This window comes from Phoenix dactylifera, chromosome 6 (assembly GCF_009389715.1).
Source record: "Phoenix dactylifera cultivar Barhee BC4 chromosome 6, palm_55x_up_171113_PBpolish2nd_filt_p, whole genome shotgun sequence".
Taxonomy (NCBI): Eukaryota; Viridiplantae; Streptophyta; class Magnoliopsida; order Arecales; family Arecaceae; genus Phoenix; species Phoenix dactylifera.
In genome coordinates this window covers 1,066,721-1,085,849 of record NC_052397.1, presented here as the reverse complement: position 1 = coordinate 1,085,849, position 19,129 = coordinate 1,066,721, and the positions used below count along the sequence as shown (strand labels likewise).

Here is a 19,129-nt window from a genome sequence, read left to right as displayed (position 1 = left end):
GAGAGAGAGAGGGAGAGAGATCGGTGGACGGTGGCGAAGGCCGACGGAGGTCGGCACTCGATCCACCGCCAATTGCATTCCCCTTCACCTCAGTTCATGGGGCTAATGGTTTGTACATATCGGCCCATACTGAGCATATAGACTCTTGCTAATAGTGAACAAATACTTGGTATGCCCCTATACCAAGTATCGGTATCAAGAAATGGAATGTACCACCATTGTACCGGTCGAGTACCGGTACCGATACTACAAACCTTGCCTTGCAATACTAGCCCTGTTCCTACATCACTACTTGCACCAACTTTCTCATCAAGGATCATAAACTTGCATTGGATTTGATCATACCTTACGAGTTTTTGATTTCAAAAATTCCATCGATTACGACTCTAGATTTCATCATTTCAATTGACAATTACAATAAAATCCAAAACATATTACTCAAAAATAAAAAAATTAAGGTTTGTTGTACCGGTATCGGATACTAAGTACTGTACCAATACCTTATCAATACCATGTGGGATAGCTAGTACGGTACGGTGCAACTCTCGTACAGACATAATGCTGGAAGACTTTTTTACACCCAATCATGGAACCGCCTAAAACTAGGTGGTGCGGATAGGTACAACACAAAACCAGACAGTTCCACCAAGTACAAGTCAATTCAACCACCATGTTGCACCGAATCTTGACACCTTACTGATACTTTACTAGTATGCTAGGTGGCGGTACAAGTCTATACAATAAAAAACTGGACAAACCGGTAGGTTGCACCGATACAAGAAGATTCTACCCCTAAAATCATACCAAACCTCGGAACCTTACTAACATGGTAAGGTACACTCAGTACGGGTCGATATGGTGAACCATGGAAGATATTAAAAGAAATAAATAAAAATCAAAACGATCACATAAATTAGAAATCATTATTGAGTGATTAATTTTTTTTAAATCTCTAAGTGCACTATTTCAATGATGTGGCCTTAAAAAATGAAAATAATTTTCTAAAAAATAAAATGCTAAAATGAAATTTAAAATGTAATATACCACTTTGTTGATTGATGGCAATCTAAATTACAATTTAAATATCTAACATATAGGAGCTCTATAATACTGAGTTGATAATTTACTTTTGCTTTAAATTGCTTCAAAATGCAACTTTATAATACTTCCAAATCTTCAAGAACTTGCAAAATATGAGACTAATATAGAGGATTTTTTTATTTTTGAAAAACAAAAAATAGCAAAAAAAAAGAACATCAACTTCTTGCAAGGACAAAAATTTTGACTCATTAGTTATGACCACAACTTTAAAACTAATCTAGTCCATGATCAATTGTAGCCAATACCAAAAAGCCTCCTGGTGAAATTTAGAAACCTTCCTCACTGACCCTTGTATTGACATATATCAGCAGTCGCCAAGACAATTCCCCAACCTACTCACTTCAACCACCATTATATTATATATTATAATAATATATAAGAAATCCAAATATTTAGTGCTTTCTATTGCAGAATAAAAAGGAAAAGCAAGTATGCATATAGAATGATGCATATAAATGGCCTTACATAGACTAAGATTGATAACTTAGAATTTGTCACAGGGAGGAGTACCTCATTTGAAGTGAAAGATGAACAATCTGAAGGCTCCTTCGGAGGGCAAAGTGGAAGCATATGAGACAATTCTTGTAATGCCCTTCAAAATTGTATGGAAAAAATAAGTTTAAGAGATATATGGTTTAACCATCAAACCGAATAATTAGAGTGCAAATAATACTAACACAATCAAGAAGAAAAAGACGGAACATGTGGTTCAAATACAGCAACATCCGGAAAATATCACCATTATTCAGTAGGCAGCATTGAAATGCAATACGCCTTAACAAGATTAAACATCATACCGCAAAAGCCAAAGAAGAGCATCGTACGAATGCAAAGCACTTGAGCTATTCAAAATCCTGAAAAGAAAAGAAAGAAAGAAATAACTCATGGTTGTAGCTTTATAAAATGAATTTTTTTCCTGATTACAGAATCTTTGTATATATGGAGAACTTGAAATCAATCCTCATGCTCAGCTGCAAGATATGCAGAGAAGTACGAATATAATTAAAATTAAAAAAGCAGCTTGAAGAGTCAATCATGTTATCATAATGTTCAGAAACTGACTTTTCTTAATCACAAAGCCATCTGAAAGTTTATCATTGAAGACATTTTGCATGTCCATATGTTTCAGTTTTTGCGCATTTGATTATCATTTGACTGAATATAGCACTTAATGTATAAACATAATATACATAATGCCTTGTTCCACGGCCATATGCAAGGAAGCACAAATAGCATATATACTTCATAAAATGGTAAAGTCGCATTTGTAATGGCCGTGCCATATATTGGAGCTGCAAGAATAACAAAAACAAAACATTGTAGTGAAACTCCTTGAACAGATCAAATGTGCTTCAAAGAGAATTTTAAAATAAAATCAAAAGTTATTGACAAGAAAATTGAAAGTAAGGCTGCAAATGGGTCGGGTGGACCCGTGACCCGACCCGGCCCTGCCCGACCCGCTTAGACCCGATCCAACCCGATTTGAAGGACCCATGGGGCAGGGTCAAGCTCTAAAATTGGACTCGTTCCATTTTTCAGGTGGGGTCTAAGTTTAGTAAATTCTGACCTGATCCAACTTTCCGTTTGATTTTTGGGGCAATTTTGGGATACCTACCCTATGACCCGACTCGACCCGATCCACCCCAGTACACCATTAGAGCCCACAGGGATGCTTAAGGGGTCTTTAACTCTCTATTCCTTTAATCTCTTCTTGTGTTTGAGGATGAGAGGAATGGAAGAGACTATTTGTGTACCATTGAATGGCATAAATTTTACATTAAGGCTTAGGCTGGTTGCATTAAATGGGAACACTATTCTCCTAAGAAGAAAGTTCAGACTAATGAAGGTAAAATAGAGTATAATTTTTTCGTGTGGAAGAAGATGAGTTCATGATGAGTCCTTTGCAACTGTTGAACTTTGCCATGTCTCATTATCAAAACTATATTCCTCATCTTGGCCCATGTATGCTTTTCTAGTAGTATATTTAGAAAAAATAGTAGTAGATGCATTCTAACAAATTCAGAGGGTATCACTGCTAAATAAAAAGGATTAGCATTGATGCAACCAAGATCTGCGATACCGGCCGTGCCAATGTACCGGTAGGCACCAGTACCGGTATCGTACCAAACCGATCCAGGTCGTACCGATCCGGTTCGGGGACACACCGCACGAGAGCGCACAACTCCACACAGGCAAAACGCGAGCCTCATTTTCCTCTGTTTCCCCACTTAAAACCAGAAACCGCACGCGTTTTCACGCGCCGTTTCCCTCGCGAGCCCGATTCCTTCTTCCTAAGCCTTCTAGTGTCTTCTCTTCTCTCCTCCACTCCTCCCGCAAGCAAGCCCCGACGAGGATGCTCTCTCCTCCGCTCTTCTCCCGCGAGCAAGCCCCAACGAGGATCACCCCGACGAGGATGCTCTCTCCTCCTCTCTTCTCCTGCGAGCAAGCCCCGACGAGGATCACCCTGACGAGGCCTGGTACCGGTAAGTCTCCTCTTTCTCTTCTTCCTCTTCTTCTTCTTCTCCTCTCTCTTCTTCTTCCTCTTCTTTCTTCCTCTTTCTTCCTCTTCTTTCATATTCTTCTTCTTCCCCGATCGGTTCCGACCCCTTTTGGGTCGGAACCGATTTTATATGTCGTACCGTACCGGTGCCTGTTGGCACCAGTTCGGTACGGACTAAACCGACATGTTCCGGTCGATTCAGCATACCTTGAATACAACTCTTTTCTACTTAAAAAAAAAATATTACATACATGAACAGAAAATTTTTCTCGTAGCTAACAAGGTTGAGCCTATCATTATTAGGTTAGTTAGTAATGACATCAATCCTTGATGCTTAGGCACTTTCACTTGTATAGTCTTGCAAAACCTACTTTCTGTAATTTTCACTCATTGCAAAAGAAATCAGGCATTGGGAATGATAAGTACAGGGATCCAACATGGACCTGACCCAGACCCGACCTGAACCCAACCTAGACTCGACCAGGATCCAAATTTTTTGGATTGGGACCGAGTTATATATGGACCTGACCAGACCCGAATGATCCAAATCGTAGTAGAATTTATAATTTTGATCCTTCTATATCATCTTTCTTCATCTTGCTACCTACTTTTTGATGTCAGGGAGTGCTCAACTTGGGCTGAAAACTCGAAGGAAGAAGGATATGTCAACGCAGGGTAGAAACCCCCTACTACAGCATGTACGATACAAGATGTTAGAACGGACGGATGGTAGTTCGAAGAGGAGCAAAAGCGCATCTCTCTCTTTCAAGATCGAAAACACCACCTCGGCTCGCCACTCCAAGGATACAGTTCTCATAAGCATACTCGCAGACCCTCGAAATCCACCAAAAGGGACGAGATGGAGAATAGAGAGAAGGATAAAACCTACAAGAGAACTCTCAGTAACCGATCCAATAAATCTATAGAGTTGCCAAATAATTAAATAATCTTATTATTCTTAATATTAGATGCTGTCGGAGTAAAGGATCGTCAACAAGGGCATTCGTCCTTCCTGAAAGCATCATTTGCTCAGGCAGAGAATGGCCATAGAAAGCCTTTTCGGTTGATCATGTGGACCTATTTTCTCTTATCAGAGGCACTGGTGTCGAATGTTGGAGTATTTCTATCGATCGGTCATGTCATATAGGCCCGAGTCAGACATCAAATTGCTTCGATTTGAATTATCTGGATAGATAAATGTTTGGATTTCTGCGATTATTCTTTAACTGGAGTTGTTGAATATCAAAAACTTATTACACGGAATCCCATTTTTTTGGAACGAGTTGAAAGAGTGGGCATTATTGGTGGAGAGGAAGCAATAAATTGGGGTTTATCAGGACCAATGTTACGAGCTTCTGGACTTTATTCTATAATTGGATGAAGGACTGGTTAAGGTATGTCCATTGGTACCACACGTAGTAGAATTTGAAGAGGGTACAATAGGAATTGCTCTGAATTTGGAATCAAATAATGTTGGAACCGCGAACAGCTCTTTGCCTTTCTGCTTCAAAGAAAGAGGTGGGGAGAACCATCAGTTGGAGCACCCAAAAAGCTTGGGAAATGCCTTTTCTGAGCCGCCTACCTATCCGCTACTCTCATTGATTCTCTCATAAGGTGATCCGGCGCGCACAACAACCAAACCACTTGACTTCTTCAATCTATTCGTTTGGATACGCGGTAAGTGAGTTTCTGTTATTCGTATTAACAGCTACTCTAGGAAGAATGTTTTTATGTGGTGCTAACGATTTAATAACTATCTTTGTAGCTCCAGAATGTTTCAGTTTCCCGCCGGTAAAGTGTCTAAAGACCCTGCAATCTTCATTTTGATTTACCTTAATGATGCTATAAATCCGGTTTGACCGGCGACTCTGTTCATAGTTTTGAGATTTTCTAATTGAAATTTCGCAAAAGCGATTTGTTTTTAGCCCTTATAAAAAGAAAACTGATTCTTGAACCTCTTTCACGCTCATGTCACGTCGAGGTACTGCAGAAGAAAAAACTGCAAAATCCGATCCAATTTATCGTAGACTACTACCGAAAAATTTTTTGAAACTTCTTTATAGACTTGTAGAGACCCTCTATGTAGTTGTCTATCTAGGGCAATCGATCTACTTTCCCCATAGCCCTGAGGCTGTGTCTCGATCTCCTACGTGCGAAAGATAAGATACGGGAGACGGGGTCCTATAATGTATTCAATTTCCGATTTCAATTCTGTAATGGGACACCTTTTTTTATGATATTTGTGACTTTAGAACATATATTAACTAATATCTCTTTTTCGATCAACCCGAGTATCCAGGAAAAAGCAGAATATTTGATGGAAGAACAGGGGATCCTTTTGAACAACCTGTTCTAATAGGAAAGTCCTATATCCTAAAATTAATTCAGAACCGCAGATTTTTTGGTCCATCACATTCATGCATTTACGATTCATGTGACTGTATTGATATTACTGAAGGGTGTTCTATTTGCTCGCAGTTCCCGTTTGATACCTGATAAAGCAAATCTTGGTTTTCGTTTCCCAATTGCTTAATTATAGTATTGATTTTGGGGTCTGTATATTTTGTGGTTCATTGGTATATTACGAAATTGTAATGAAATCCAATCTGATTCAAATATTTCATATCTCTCCTTGTCCAAACAAAATGGGACAATTTGAGCGGAAGGTCCACAGATATTTTTTGTTTCCTACTCACGCGGGCCCATATCCTTGCTTTTCTATCAATTTCTAATTCCGATCTTCCCCCCCAATCTGATATTATAGTGCTGGTATAGACAGAAATTCCGTTATTGTCCAATTATTAACGGTAGTAAATACCGGGACTTTGCAATATTTGATTGATCACAATTCTATAGAATAAGGATATACAAACAAGAACCAATCCCAACGAAAAGGCAGAAAAAATGGGATTGGTAAGTAATACTACTCCCAGACCTCCTAATACAAGAACTAATCCCAAAAATACTACAAGAATATCGTGTATTGGTCCAGGTAAATTCCACAAAGTGGATTAAACCCCCTTCGTCAACAGATAAGTAGCACAAGGCAACTCTTTTGTTCAACTTTCCAACACGGGACTCCAAGTTCTATTCTAACTCAAAGAACCCTAACTACTAACTTCCTAATAACATCAAAAGTTCTCAAAAAGAAAGTTCAGAAAAATCAAACTTTCTAGAATTAACTAACATCAAAACTTTCTAGCAAGACAAAACTCATGTTGGGTTCCTAGATACGTGCAAATAGGACCTGCAACCCATGCAATGATATGTGCATCCTAGGCGCTTCGGCGTCATACTCCCCGGTTGGAGAAGACACGCCATCGAGTCTAGATCTTCTCGATATTCTTGATCTTCTTGGTCTTCTTAGTCTACATAGTAAGGCAATAGGTTGGCAAAGTTGAATGTTGCAAATACTCCATAGTCTCCAAGAAATTCAATTTTGTAGACATTGTCATTGGCATGCTTCAGAGCCTTGAAAGGGCGATCAAATGTTATATTGCATGGTGTTCCAGTGGCAGGTCACACTACAAACGAATCGAGGTTGGGTGACGAGCACAGAAAGTTGATATAGTCCTCAAGTTTGATGAGAAAACGAGGCTTGGGTCCAGTGTAGGTGAAAGATCAATAAAACCAATGGTAAGGTCAAATGGAGTGGAGAGATAGAGTAAGTACAGCTTGGGGTCTTGCGACATGATAGGCTACCCATAGACAACATGCTTTGCGGCAATGGTGGACATGGCACAAGCCATCATGGATGGCATCCACAATGGGTGGAGTTTCTCGATGAGTGCCCTCTGCAGATTAATGTACTCCTGAACTTTTTCACCGATTCACAACTTACAAATATTCAACCATAGAGCTCATCATCTGCAGATCTTATAGTTAACTAGGACCCCTTCTCTGCTAGTTCCTTTCTTAAACAACAAACTTCAACATGAAGATTTTCGATCATCATTTTGGTAGTCTACAACAAGAGTATCAATTGTCCCAATGTTTTTATGAACATGCATTTTGATCTGTTTAGCTCGGTCTGCATACTTCAGGGTATTCACAATGTGATGATTTTGATCATCGACAACTGATATCGCAACAACCATGTTCAGTTTCTCATCCTTCTCGTCTCCCTCATAGCTTTAAATGTCATTCGGTAAGCAAGTGGAGAGCATTAAGCATTTTGGTAATTTTGCTACAATGGGTTCCTGGAGAGTTCTATAGACACTTTGGACTTGCAAGACAACATGCAAGGTGAAACATTGCTTGTACAGCTACAGAGGTCGTGACAACTCGAAGGTATTCTTCAATGGATGGTGCATGTCTGCTTCTACTCCAGTCGGACTCCTTCAACCACACATCGAACACTTCTCGCCAGATATCTTGAAGTGTTTTCTATAATGACCTTGTTGGTTGAAAATCTTTAATACAATATTACATATATGGTCATCAAGGGCATCAAAAATAACTTTACTATGCCCAAATAAGCCTTCGTCCTCCTACATTCGGGTTGCTTCGATGAGGCGTTGTAGTTCATTCAATGAACCATGCTCATCAAAAAAATCATCTGCAACCGTAGCTAAGATTGTACACTTTGCCACAACTTTCTGCACAACAGAATCTAAAGGGAAATGGGGGTAGCAGCAAAAATGTAACAATATGTTGTTTTCTCTATTCCGAAGCCCATGTTGGCAAGGCTTGTATCTCTAGACCACCTCTTAAATTCATTGAGTTCAGACTTGTAGACTAGTTAACAAATCATAAAATTTTTCATGGTGAGCTGGATAATGTCATTGGGACATGATAGCCTGCAAGAGGAAGCCTTTCCAATCCATAGAATATATCGTTGGTATCTTTCTATGTAAATCTGGTGCTTCAGATGATCCATTCATGCTCACCAAAGAAGCTTCAACTCTTGCTCAATCTTTTTCTGGAGATTAAAAAGAGAAGAAGGGCTATTTTTTAAATCTTCACCTAGCAATCCCTTCTACAATATTTTGTTAGCGGTGGTCTTGGCATTTTCAAGTTCTGCTTCCCCTAGATGCATCAAATGTTTTGCTTTATAGACAGCATACATGGCTCCCAAGAAGTCTAAGGTGTTGTTGGGTCGAAAGGACATGTACACTAGTTTACTCTGTCCCTAAAGTGGAGGAACCTAGTGCCCTTGGGCTTTTGTACGTGATGGATGTAGGTTTGCATTTGCATAGCATTGGCCACCTGGTTGTTGATGATGGGGAGAATCTAGCTTTGAGATAAAAGTAGAGGCCTCGCTCGGACCACCAATGCTTCCCCTTGAGCGGCAAACACCAACTCTTCTTCACCTTCATCATCCCACTTAACCGACTGCTCTTCTTCTTCTTCTTCTGCACCAAATTCTTCTACCAATATAATTTTGCAATTCAGGCAGTTAGTTGCAATATACCTAAATTCGTGGCACTTGAAACACTTTTGAGGGTTGGAGATTGAAGAATTCGAATGGTTGGAGCCGGTATCCTTGTCCATCTTCAAAGGTGGTTGGGAGCAGTTGGGTTAGAGGATGCCAATGTCCTTGACACGGAACTCCCTCAATTCGACACCCCCATCTCTATATTTTGAAAAGTGTGAATTACTTGTTCTTAGTTGCTGCTTCTCAACTTTTGTTGCCAATAGTATCACGTCGTTCGACGTCCAATAGTGTTTGAGTTGCACAAATAGCTCAATTTCAGACTTCAATTCTCCAAGATATCACGCTATAGTTTTTCCTTCAAGCTCCTTGATGTCGCACGTTATGAGAAGTTGTTCGAATTCCATTATGTACTCTTTTACGGTCATGTTGCACTGCCAAAGATTGTAGAACTTAAAGAAACTTAGTCTGGCGATAATTTTTAGGAAGGAACTTGCATTTGAATTCACAACGCATCTTTTACGGTCATGTTGTAGCAAACTAGATATCTAAGTGATATTCTTAGATAGGAAGTTTAGATTGTAGATTGATGCTACAACTGACTTGGCATTCTATCCATGCTCTATTTTAGTCTATTAGATATCTTTAAACATAATAATTCGTATAATCCATAAAGAATGTTCAACTATTGGAACACTTTTCAATTGCTTTTTGAGCCTTGTGGGAAAAAAATTATCATGCTAGATGTGTCATAACGTGCTTCCAAAAAGATATTCATATCTTATGATAAAAATAAGATTTCTATTTGTCCAAATTTAACTCTTTCACTTTAGAACTCCATATGTGTGATCCAATCCAGATCCGAATTTTTAGGTTAGGATCGAGACCCGACCTGACCCAACTCAAATGATCTGTTGGGTCAAAAACTTTAGTCGTGGACCTGACTCGAGCCAACCCAATCTTGTAATTGGCTAGGTCAGAGTCCAAAATTAGGACCCAAACAAGGAACTGGGTCGGGTCGGGGTCACTCATGACCCAGTCCGACCCGACCCATTTGCATCCCTACCTTAGACGGCCATTCTAAGGATACAGCTCTCATGCGCCCATTCACAAACCATGAATCAACCAAAAGAAAGGAGAGAGAGAATAAAGAGAAACAATGAATTAATTCCAAAGAAATTAGCCGCTAGTTCAATGACTCCATTAACACCCTAGGTAGGAACCCTAGGGGTATTTATAAGTAGTATAATAAGAATCTTTTCCTTTTCTTTCCCCTTTCCATATGCCATCGCCCAATCTTATTATAACTCTAACTAAAATAACAAAAAGGAAAGTTAACTATTGAAATAACAAAGCGAGAAGTTCACCATAGGAAAGTACACCCTACTTGAATATAACCACTAAATAATTGGCATCCGACCATAGGCTCGAACCCACTACCACAATATTAAAAGCCTTGGATGCCTTATCAAAGCTTCAAATTAATTCCAATAAGAGCATTTAATCAGGCCTTGAGGCCAACTCCATATGTGCAAACACCATAACCAAAGAGTCACCAATCTCACAACAAGCAGTTCAGCAACTTCATGATAAACACTATGTCTAAAATCCATACGCCTCACATTCTTCATATAACAACTTTGATCAATTATCTCGTAATTCTTGTCAATAAGTGAATTCAGATGAATCTGCAGCAGCATGTAAATGGTGTATCCCACTATTTCATACTTTTCGAAATGGTTAATATTTAGAAAATGTTGCTTCGTCGGCATAATTCACCTTTGTTGCCATCTCATATTTATATTCCTTAAATTTGTAATTATATAAACCATCTAGGTGTGCGAGTTTTCTTTCAGTTAATAATCCTTGTCAATTTTAACAACTCACTAGCAAAAGAATAGGCCAAATATGATGAATGTGAAAATACCAATGCACTAAAGTTAATTAAATCCCTTCAAATATCAAAATACCTTCTTAAACTTTCACGAGTGCCTTCAAACCAATAAATTAAGAGAGACTTGTCTACACGAATCCCATAGTTATGGATAAGAAAAGAAAAGGCACCATTCCTGCAGCAAAGAAGGGAATTTTGAAGGACTTAATACAGATACAAGACATGTATAGTGAACATACGCTCAAGTCCATGCCAAATTGTATATATTTGTATCAAAATACGGGTGCTGACTATTGTTACTTCACAAAACGAGTACTGATTATTGTTACTTCACTAATCAAAACCATTGTTTATCCATTATCAAGAAAATTTGCAGCAATATAAGACCTTGCACAAATCATAAATATATTAGTAAACTATGCTACGGTATTGACTAAGTCAACTATTTAACAATCCAAAATTAATTAAAAAATGCAATAGCAGTTAAGACAGATACAATAAAGAAAGAGCTTGAAAAAACAATAAGCACATAATTTATACTTCATACAATTTCTATTACATAGAATCAGGTTATATAGCAAATACCCCAAAGTGCACAAACCATGTATATATTTTAAGCCATGTACACCTTTATATACCTAGACATATGATAAGTCCAACTAACACCATATCTAGGCGTCTTAATTATTAAAGCCTTTTGTGACCAGTTTGTATTTGAATTAATAACTCGATAAGACTCTATTAGAAAACAAGAGGAGCTTGAATTGCCAAAATAGCATATATTTGGACCATAAAGCCCAATATCAAAAGATACATTTTATATAAATTTTAAATTAGTTGATATTTAACAAGAACTATGTATTGTTTAAATGTACTTATTAAATATTTTTTATAGAGAAAATCCATCTGAGTCATTTGATATGAGTATTTCAGTTGAAATGTTTATTCACTTCTCAAATGTTAATATTTCTCATAAAGATAAATCTACTTCAACCTTTATATTGAAATCTAGCAACTGAAATAGTTTAACCATTATATGCAGATGGCTCAGAGAAGAAGCTTACCTACAAGTACATAATATTGCATGCACATAAGCAAAGACCCAACTCTAGATGCTCTCTCAGCTCTTAACCATTGACCCAGGTGACAAGCCCCCTATACCAGAAGTCAACTCTTGAGCCACAGCACCATCCTGCCTAACAGTCATCTCTCTTCTTTTGTCCTTCTTCCCTTGCTCCTCCCCAAGACCCTATGCTTCAAACCACCGGCAACTTCAATCAACACTAAAAAAGCAGACAAACAATATCTTGAACCAGCACACAACCCAGTCCCACAACACCGCTACTTACAAGTATTTCACTTTACCAAGTTCAATACTTCTCCCTTCTGTTTTTGTTCTAATTCATTCTACTTTCAGAGAACCATAAATCAGAGTTTTTTGCCCTAGGTTATAATTTTAATAAGGGATTCTTTATAGAATTCAAAAAGAATCAGTGTCACAAATATATAGCATAAATACATATTAATTTAAATAACTTCTTGCTATGTTTGACATTTTTTTGTTGTCATCGACAAGACAATGGAATGAAATTCCTTTTGAGTGTTATTTGCACACAAAATTGAACAGATACAACTGGCAATGAGTCAGATCAGGTCATGCTCTACATCTAGTCTGAAGCCTAATCCAGCATACTTTATACAAAGGGATACATAAACTGGAATACAAGAACCACTTTGTTTCTTGGCTTTTTGCAGAATCTTAAAAAAAAAAAAATATTTCTCAATAATATTAGTATCCTATTATCAGTCATTTTTTACCTAAATCTTTTATGCAAAAATGTACTTAGATTACTTATTCTGAGACCTTAAAATTATGTTTACATTATATTGTCAACTCTTTTTATCTTAATCAAAAATCTAATGATATTCTTTGGTGTCATACTTTTGCTTCTATAGTTTTTTCGTTTGATAATATATCAACTGTGATTCTTTATGTGTTTGTTCTCATGTTGAAGCAATAATTGAAATAATGATCGCCTATTAAATTAAAGATATAATACTTATGAAGAACAATTTTCAGCATTCAAGTCCCATATCTCTTCTGACTTTCTTATAAGAGCCCACCTATAATATTAGGCTCCAATCAAATGGTTCATATTGAAACAAGTAACATAAATCTTACATATTCTAACATATAGTACTAATAGGATTCCAATCAAGTACTGTATCAATTAAAATAAAGTTTGCATAATATCTGCTTCATATTTTACATGGAAAATTAAATATAATTCGTAGATTTGATTCAATATTTGATGTAGCAATTTTTAGTGTTGTTGGATCCATATTTACATTCATATCCTACAATCTCTAAATAAATACATTTAAGTTTAGATCCTTGCAGCATCCAATATATCGACAATTGTTGATGAGCAATGTTGGTATCTTAATGACTAATCATACTATGAATCAAGGAAACCTTTTAATTTTTCATAGCACTCACAATAGCAGAAAACTTAAAATATCATTATATATCAAGTATGATTTTCAGTAAAGAAGCTATATAAGATGTGACATCAGTTTCTCACCAAAGCCATGAGCCTTTCATGATTCCATCCTTAATGCGAGCAGCAGGATGCTCCATTTTCAGCCGCTTCTCCTGATACGATGTCTTTGTAGTGTTTTTACAAGCCTGAATAATAATAACTCTTTAGCATGAGCAAGTTCACTAATATGATTGACCAACAAATTCAAAAGAATTGCACACACTACACATTTGAAGTCAGGACCTGATAAAAAACTGTAGCAGCAAGCTCCATCAAACCTTGTTGAGTGCCTCCCAGAGTTCCAACCTTATCATCTCTAGACGTATCACTCCTAGATATCAATGCAATATCAGCAGATACATATACAGCCTAAAAGGTTTCAAGATCATCCATCAAGCAGAAACTAAGACTCACCACAGGAAACCAGTACCAATATTAGTGCTTTGGTCTAATTCCTTGAAAATAACATCAAGAAGTTGTTCTATAACCGGACTTCGTTCTGACATAGTCCTGCTGAGCTTTAGTTGTACTCTTGCATAAAGAATGAATGAGTTCTACAATGAAAAAATATTCATGAATAGAGGAATATCTCATTATAGTTTAGACCAAAAACAAAAGAGATTATCCACGCAGGAACCTTTAACCCTCGATCACGAGTAGTAAGCCAATAACGAAACATAAACCGTTGTACAGCAGAATGAATTTCCATGGCTTGATATCCAAGATTTGGGCCATCTTTTAGCAAATAGGTATTAATGCATTCCATTAGCTTGCGTGAGAACTTACCCTCATCCCTGGCAAAGTTCCACAAATGAAAGGCATTATATAATTTGCAATCCTTTTTCTCACCCTGTATAAAGCTACAGTAACCTTAGTCATAAGAAAGCACAGAAACAATAAATACAACTCTTGAAAACCATCTCCTCTTAATTCTTCATAAATGATGCAGCTTCTGAATGTAACAAGATCGTACGCATGCCTCATAAATCCAACCACATAATGCTTACCTAATCTGTGAAAAAAACTCAATAAACCCTTAACAAGATCCTCCCTGATGTTATCTGGAAAATCGCCAGGTGGGTTTTCCAGGAGGGCATGAAGAGACAAGATATAGCGGAAAGCTTCCTCTTTGGAGCTGGAATGACTATTAGATTTCATGTCGATGGACAATCCTACCTTATTTATGAATAGATCTACTAGACCTGCTTTCAGAAAAATAAACACGTTAGTAGCATCAGATAAATAGCATACAGAACATATCAATCTGAGAGTCACATGAGAATGAATTTAAAAGACAAACTCACTGCAATAAACTGGCTTCCTCATTTGATAGCGGTAATCTTTAACAGCTAGAAGATGCCGTAGGATGCTGCTGTATTCTGACTGAAAGCTAGGAGCATCTTTTATAACATCCCATATATGATTAAATAGAAGTTTAACAACAGAAAACAGGAGGAGTTTTTTTCCTGCAAAATTTTGATTTTAAAGACATGAAAATCTAGAACCAAAAGAAAATTGCAAGTGTGGAAAAATTAAGGTCCATCAAAGTACATCACTGTCTACTGCTTACATTCAGTCCAAACCAAACAAAATTTGGATGCAGTTTAAAGACATGAAATTGAGAACCATAAGGTTCATCACAACTACATCGCTACCTGCTGCTTACTTTCAGTCTAAACCTTGACATGAAAATTTTGATACTCGCTACAATAGTTGAGATGGTGATTGAGGTGGTCACTTGTCAATTCATTGGTTAATGATCCCGTTGTGTCTTCTGACATGGTGGTTAAGTTGGGAATAGTGGTGGTTCTAGTGATCCTTTGTCAATCATTTGGGCATTGATAGCCTGGTATCTTTTGAGATGGTGGTTACAGTGGTCATTCAGCAATCCTTGGAGATTGTCGTTGTGGTGACCATCAAGTACCGATCACTGTTTATCATAACCTTTTATAATGGAGTTTCCTTTCAAAACTGCCTACATTGTACACTGGCTTTGAGAGGAATAGAATCTCCTACTAAAATTGGAAGAGAACGAGCAACTAGCTAATGACTTATGTCATGAAGAAGCAACCTGTGTAGGTCTAAAAGTACCTGTTCTATGATATACTGACAATTCCATTCTAATTAATCCATACGTCAGCTACAGTGGCTCCTGATCATGGCATTATCCATATTACTAAGTTTGAAGATGCATACAGCAATCCAGTTGCATAAAAGTTGACCTTCTGGAACATACTTTGCCATAATTCTTTTCCCAGTACACAACTAAAAATGCAAGCTAGCATTAGAGGCGGGTGGCGGTGGTGGTGGTGAGAGGAGGAGACAAAGGTAATTTATGGAACTAACTCATGATCTGGAAACAATATTAGCAACAACAAACAACGAAAGAAAACTGTTTCGCGACCAGTACAACAAATAGTCACATGTAGCATCAATCTTTTACTGACCTGATAGCTTCTGATCCTCAGCACATTGGATGGCAGTGCGAAGAGTCTTTGCCAGAACTAGTTTCGGTGGACGTTTCTTGCTCGTGGAGATCTCCAATGCAATGCACTTCGTCAGCAATGTAATGAGAAAAGGCCATGTCTCAGCTGCAAAACAATAAAAAGAAGCAAGATTATGCACCCTTCTTCCCCATGATACATTCAAGAAAACAGTGGATTACGACCAAGAAAATCTCAGCTGCAGGAACAATACAAACGAGATCAGACACCCTTCTTTCCCAAGACTCGTCCAAGAAAACATCCGATTGTTATCAAGAAACCACAAGAACCTCAGCTCACCATGAGGGATCTCGTTGGGCTTGATCCTGACGGTATTCTCACCGAGTAACCTACAGAAACTGATCGATCTCTCGCCCTCCAGCCAGCTATTCAACAGCTTGATCCCTTCCTGGAAACCATCGAACAATGAGAAAATTGCAATCAAGAATAAATCAAGAACCCGAAAAGGATAAAGAAAAAAAAAGGAGCACGAGAAGGAGCCATTAGGTTGAGGGTTTGGGCAAGGGATCGGGGGAGCTCACGTCGCGGGCCTTGGCCTTGTCGGAGGAGATCTTGGAGATGATCTCTTGGACGTCTCTCGAGGTCGCCATGATCCCGCGGCGACAGAGCTCTCATCAGCTCTCCTTACTAGGAGGATGGGGGCAATGGAAGCGAGGGGGGTTAGGGTTTCATTTATAGGGTTCGAAGGAAGGAGGGATGGCTTCAAAAGAAAGGAGGCGGAGGAGGAGAAGAAGAAGCGGGAAAACGGGAAGGGGAGGGCTTTGGAAGGAAGAAGGGTTTGAGAAAGAGGGGATGGGATTTATAGGAGGGGGTTTGGACAAACGGGTGCCTTTCGGAAGGCGAATGGAGCCGGCGCGTGCGGGCCGAGACGTGTCTGTGCCCGGAATATGAGCGGAGTATGTTTTATCACTTTATGTACATACGGCAAATCGTGTGCCAACTTAAGGTGCAGTTGTCCCTACGGCACACAATATCCCGACTTCATGTGACGAATAGGAATTGCAACATTGCACGTGTGGTTTGCTCAGCGGTACATGGAATTGGCAAGTATGCTCCCATTTGCTCTCATGCAAAAATTCTATTATTTCTTACCACCAGTCATTCTGTATATAGAGTGAATGGAGAAAGTTATTTTTATTATCAAACAATGCACAAATAAAATTAGAAAAGAAAAGATGGAAGTCTTATGTAAGAATTCTCCATGAGAGTCCAATTATCTGAATATAGACATAAAATATAGAAAGTGGAGATGCATGGTCCCCGTTCCTACCTAGTCATGGACATTAAAAATGCTAGTTTTTAACGCATAAAACTTGCCATATGTTCTTCATAAAACTTATTGAGATTCCAGATTTGTCATTTAGGTCATTGAGCAATACTTATTGTTAGGGGAAAAACCCTAAGTCATACATCCACGGAGGCGCTCGGGTCGAAGTACACCGACCGGAAAGCCGCTCGCCGAAGAGCGCCTACCGGAAAGCTGCTCGGCCAAGGAGTGCCGACCGGAAAGCTGCTCGGCCGAAGGATGCCGACCAGGAAGGCGCTCGACTAGAGGGCGCCGACCAGAGCGCCGCGCCAAGAGGTGCCCCACCCAAAATAAGCTGCTCGGTTAGAAAGTGCCGACCAAAGACAGCGCCAAGGCGCTCTGCTAGAAGGTGCCCGTCTAAAGGACGCCGACCAGGAGTACTCAAAGCAGCCCCGCCACAGGGCGCCCCATTGGGCGACCAGCTCGGCTCGGCACCCTTGCCGAGCCGATGCCTTTACCAAATGTTCAACCCCCGCCTAAAGTCCAAGGGACTTGACAACTCCTACGGCTTGCGACCTGCCACTATCTCCAAGCCATCAAGGCATAAGATCTCCGCAGGCGTTCGGTCACGACCTGCCCATTAATGCATGAGACTCCCTTAAGTCTCCGATGCACTCAGGCATTTAATGAACACGGCCAAGACGATCTCCGGATCACTGAACCATCAGAGCGTATGGCTCTTACCTGGCCGCCGGTTCATTCGGTAATAAATGCACTTACCATCCACAGACCCCAGGCCCGCTACGGCCGGCGGTTCAACCACTCCAACAGGTCCGATCGACCGTAACAACTCCCTGGTTTCCGGTCTGATTCGGCCCCGTTCTCCACTACGCCATAAATGGGCCAAATCGTGCCCAATTATCACGGACAGGGACAAATCCCCCGATTACCTCCCAGACAACGTAATCCCCTCCTATAAAAGGGAACCTGGGAGAACCAAAAAGGGGGAGGAAGAAACAAAAACGGAAACAGATCCCCGGGACTGAACCCGCCGGGGAAGCACAGACCGCAATTGAGGACATCATCCTCTTCGTCTTCCTTTATCTTATCCAAATGTTCTTGCTGTCTTCCCCATATACTCTCTTCCCTGCTCTCTCCACATACTTGTTCCCCTCTGACTTAGGCATCGGAGGGCCGGCGCCGGGGAGCCCGGCCACCGGTTTTCTTTGCAGGACTTGCACACCCCCCCCGCGGCAGAGGACGCAGCCAGCCGGCGCACCGCCGTCCGCCCCCTGCAGCAGCGGAGCTCCTCCTTCCCCGGCTTCGCGGCGGCCCCTGGGTCCAATTTCCAGCAACAGTTGGCGCTAGAAGGAGGGGCCCGAGTTTCGCTGCCATGAAGCTAAGGAGCAAAGGGGCCTCCAACGCCTCTCGACGTCCTCCACCCAGTCCTGAGCACTCCGTCCGAAACTCACCACCTCCGGCTTGAGTCAGTTCATCAAGTTCGGCCGAGCGGTTTGATGCCCTGGTGCAACAGGTGCAGGCCTTGGCCACCGCTGTCCAAAGCCTGCAACTAGAGGCATCCCAACGGCACCGCCTCCCCCGGCTCCAGTTCAACCGGAGCCCCCTATAAGCGGGCTTTCCTCTTCGAGGTCAGGACTCTCAAGTCCAGGCCTCCCTCTGGAGAGAGCACCCAGTCAGAGATCACCGGAGGCTGGCCACAACCTTCAGAAGCCTGAGTCGGTTCCAGGGCAACCTGCACCCGGAGGAACCGCTGTAGCGATCCTCCAGAATGATGAACTCGACAAGAAGGTCGAAAAGCTGGAGCGCCAAATCCAGGCACTCCACGGGAGAAAAATCGGGACGTAACGGCGACTTCGAGTTCAATACGAAGTCGCCCTTCTCCCAGGAGATTGAAGATGAACCGGTTCCCTCCGGTTCAAGATGCCCCAGGTGGAGCCTTACAACGG

At 40.2% G+C, this 19,129-nt stretch overlaps 1 protein-coding gene and 1 long non-coding RNA gene across 4 annotated transcripts in view; both read right to left on the bottom strand.

Annotated features, from left to right (window-relative positions):
• LOC103702060 (serine/threonine-protein kinase ATM) overlaps positions 1-15,531 on the bottom strand; it is an 82,925-nt gene extending 67,394 nt beyond the window's left edge. Inside the window, exons 1-10 of the mRNA XM_039127707.1 lie at positions 15,504-15,531; positions 14,717-14,878; positions 14,420-14,614; positions 14,050-14,282; positions 13,827-13,966; positions 13,656-13,743; positions 13,455-13,558; positions 10,946-11,044; positions 1,899-1,955; positions 1,612-1,693 (exon numbers count right to left, since the gene is read on the bottom strand). Coding sequence (XP_038983635.1) covers positions 1,612-1,693; positions 1,899-1,955; positions 10,946-11,044; positions 13,455-13,558; positions 13,656-13,743; positions 13,827-13,966; positions 14,050-14,282; positions 14,420-14,614; positions 14,717-14,878; positions 15,504-15,531 — 1,188 coding nt within the window. The remainder of the gene's footprint in view (positions 1-1,611; positions 1,694-1,898; positions 1,956-10,945; positions 11,045-13,454; positions 13,559-13,655; positions 13,744-13,826; positions 13,967-14,049; positions 14,283-14,419; positions 14,615-14,716; positions 14,879-15,503) is intronic.
• Positions 15,532-15,858: 327 nt separating this feature from the next.
• Positions 15,859-16,776, bottom strand: LOC120110978. Of its 3 annotated transcripts, XR_005512088.1 has the most exons (3): positions 16,438-16,756; positions 16,126-16,300; positions 15,859-16,003 (listed from the first exon to the last, which is right to left on the bottom strand). It is a non-coding gene; the product is annotated as an uncharacterized LOC120110978 (long non-coding RNA). The 3 variants fall into 3 exon arrangements; XR_005512086.1 differs by having other exon boundaries at positions 15,859-16,300; positions 16,438-16,776; XR_005512087.1 differs by having other exon boundaries at positions 15,859-16,304; positions 16,438-16,504.
• Between the last annotated feature and the right edge of the window lie 2,353 nt (positions 16,777-19,129).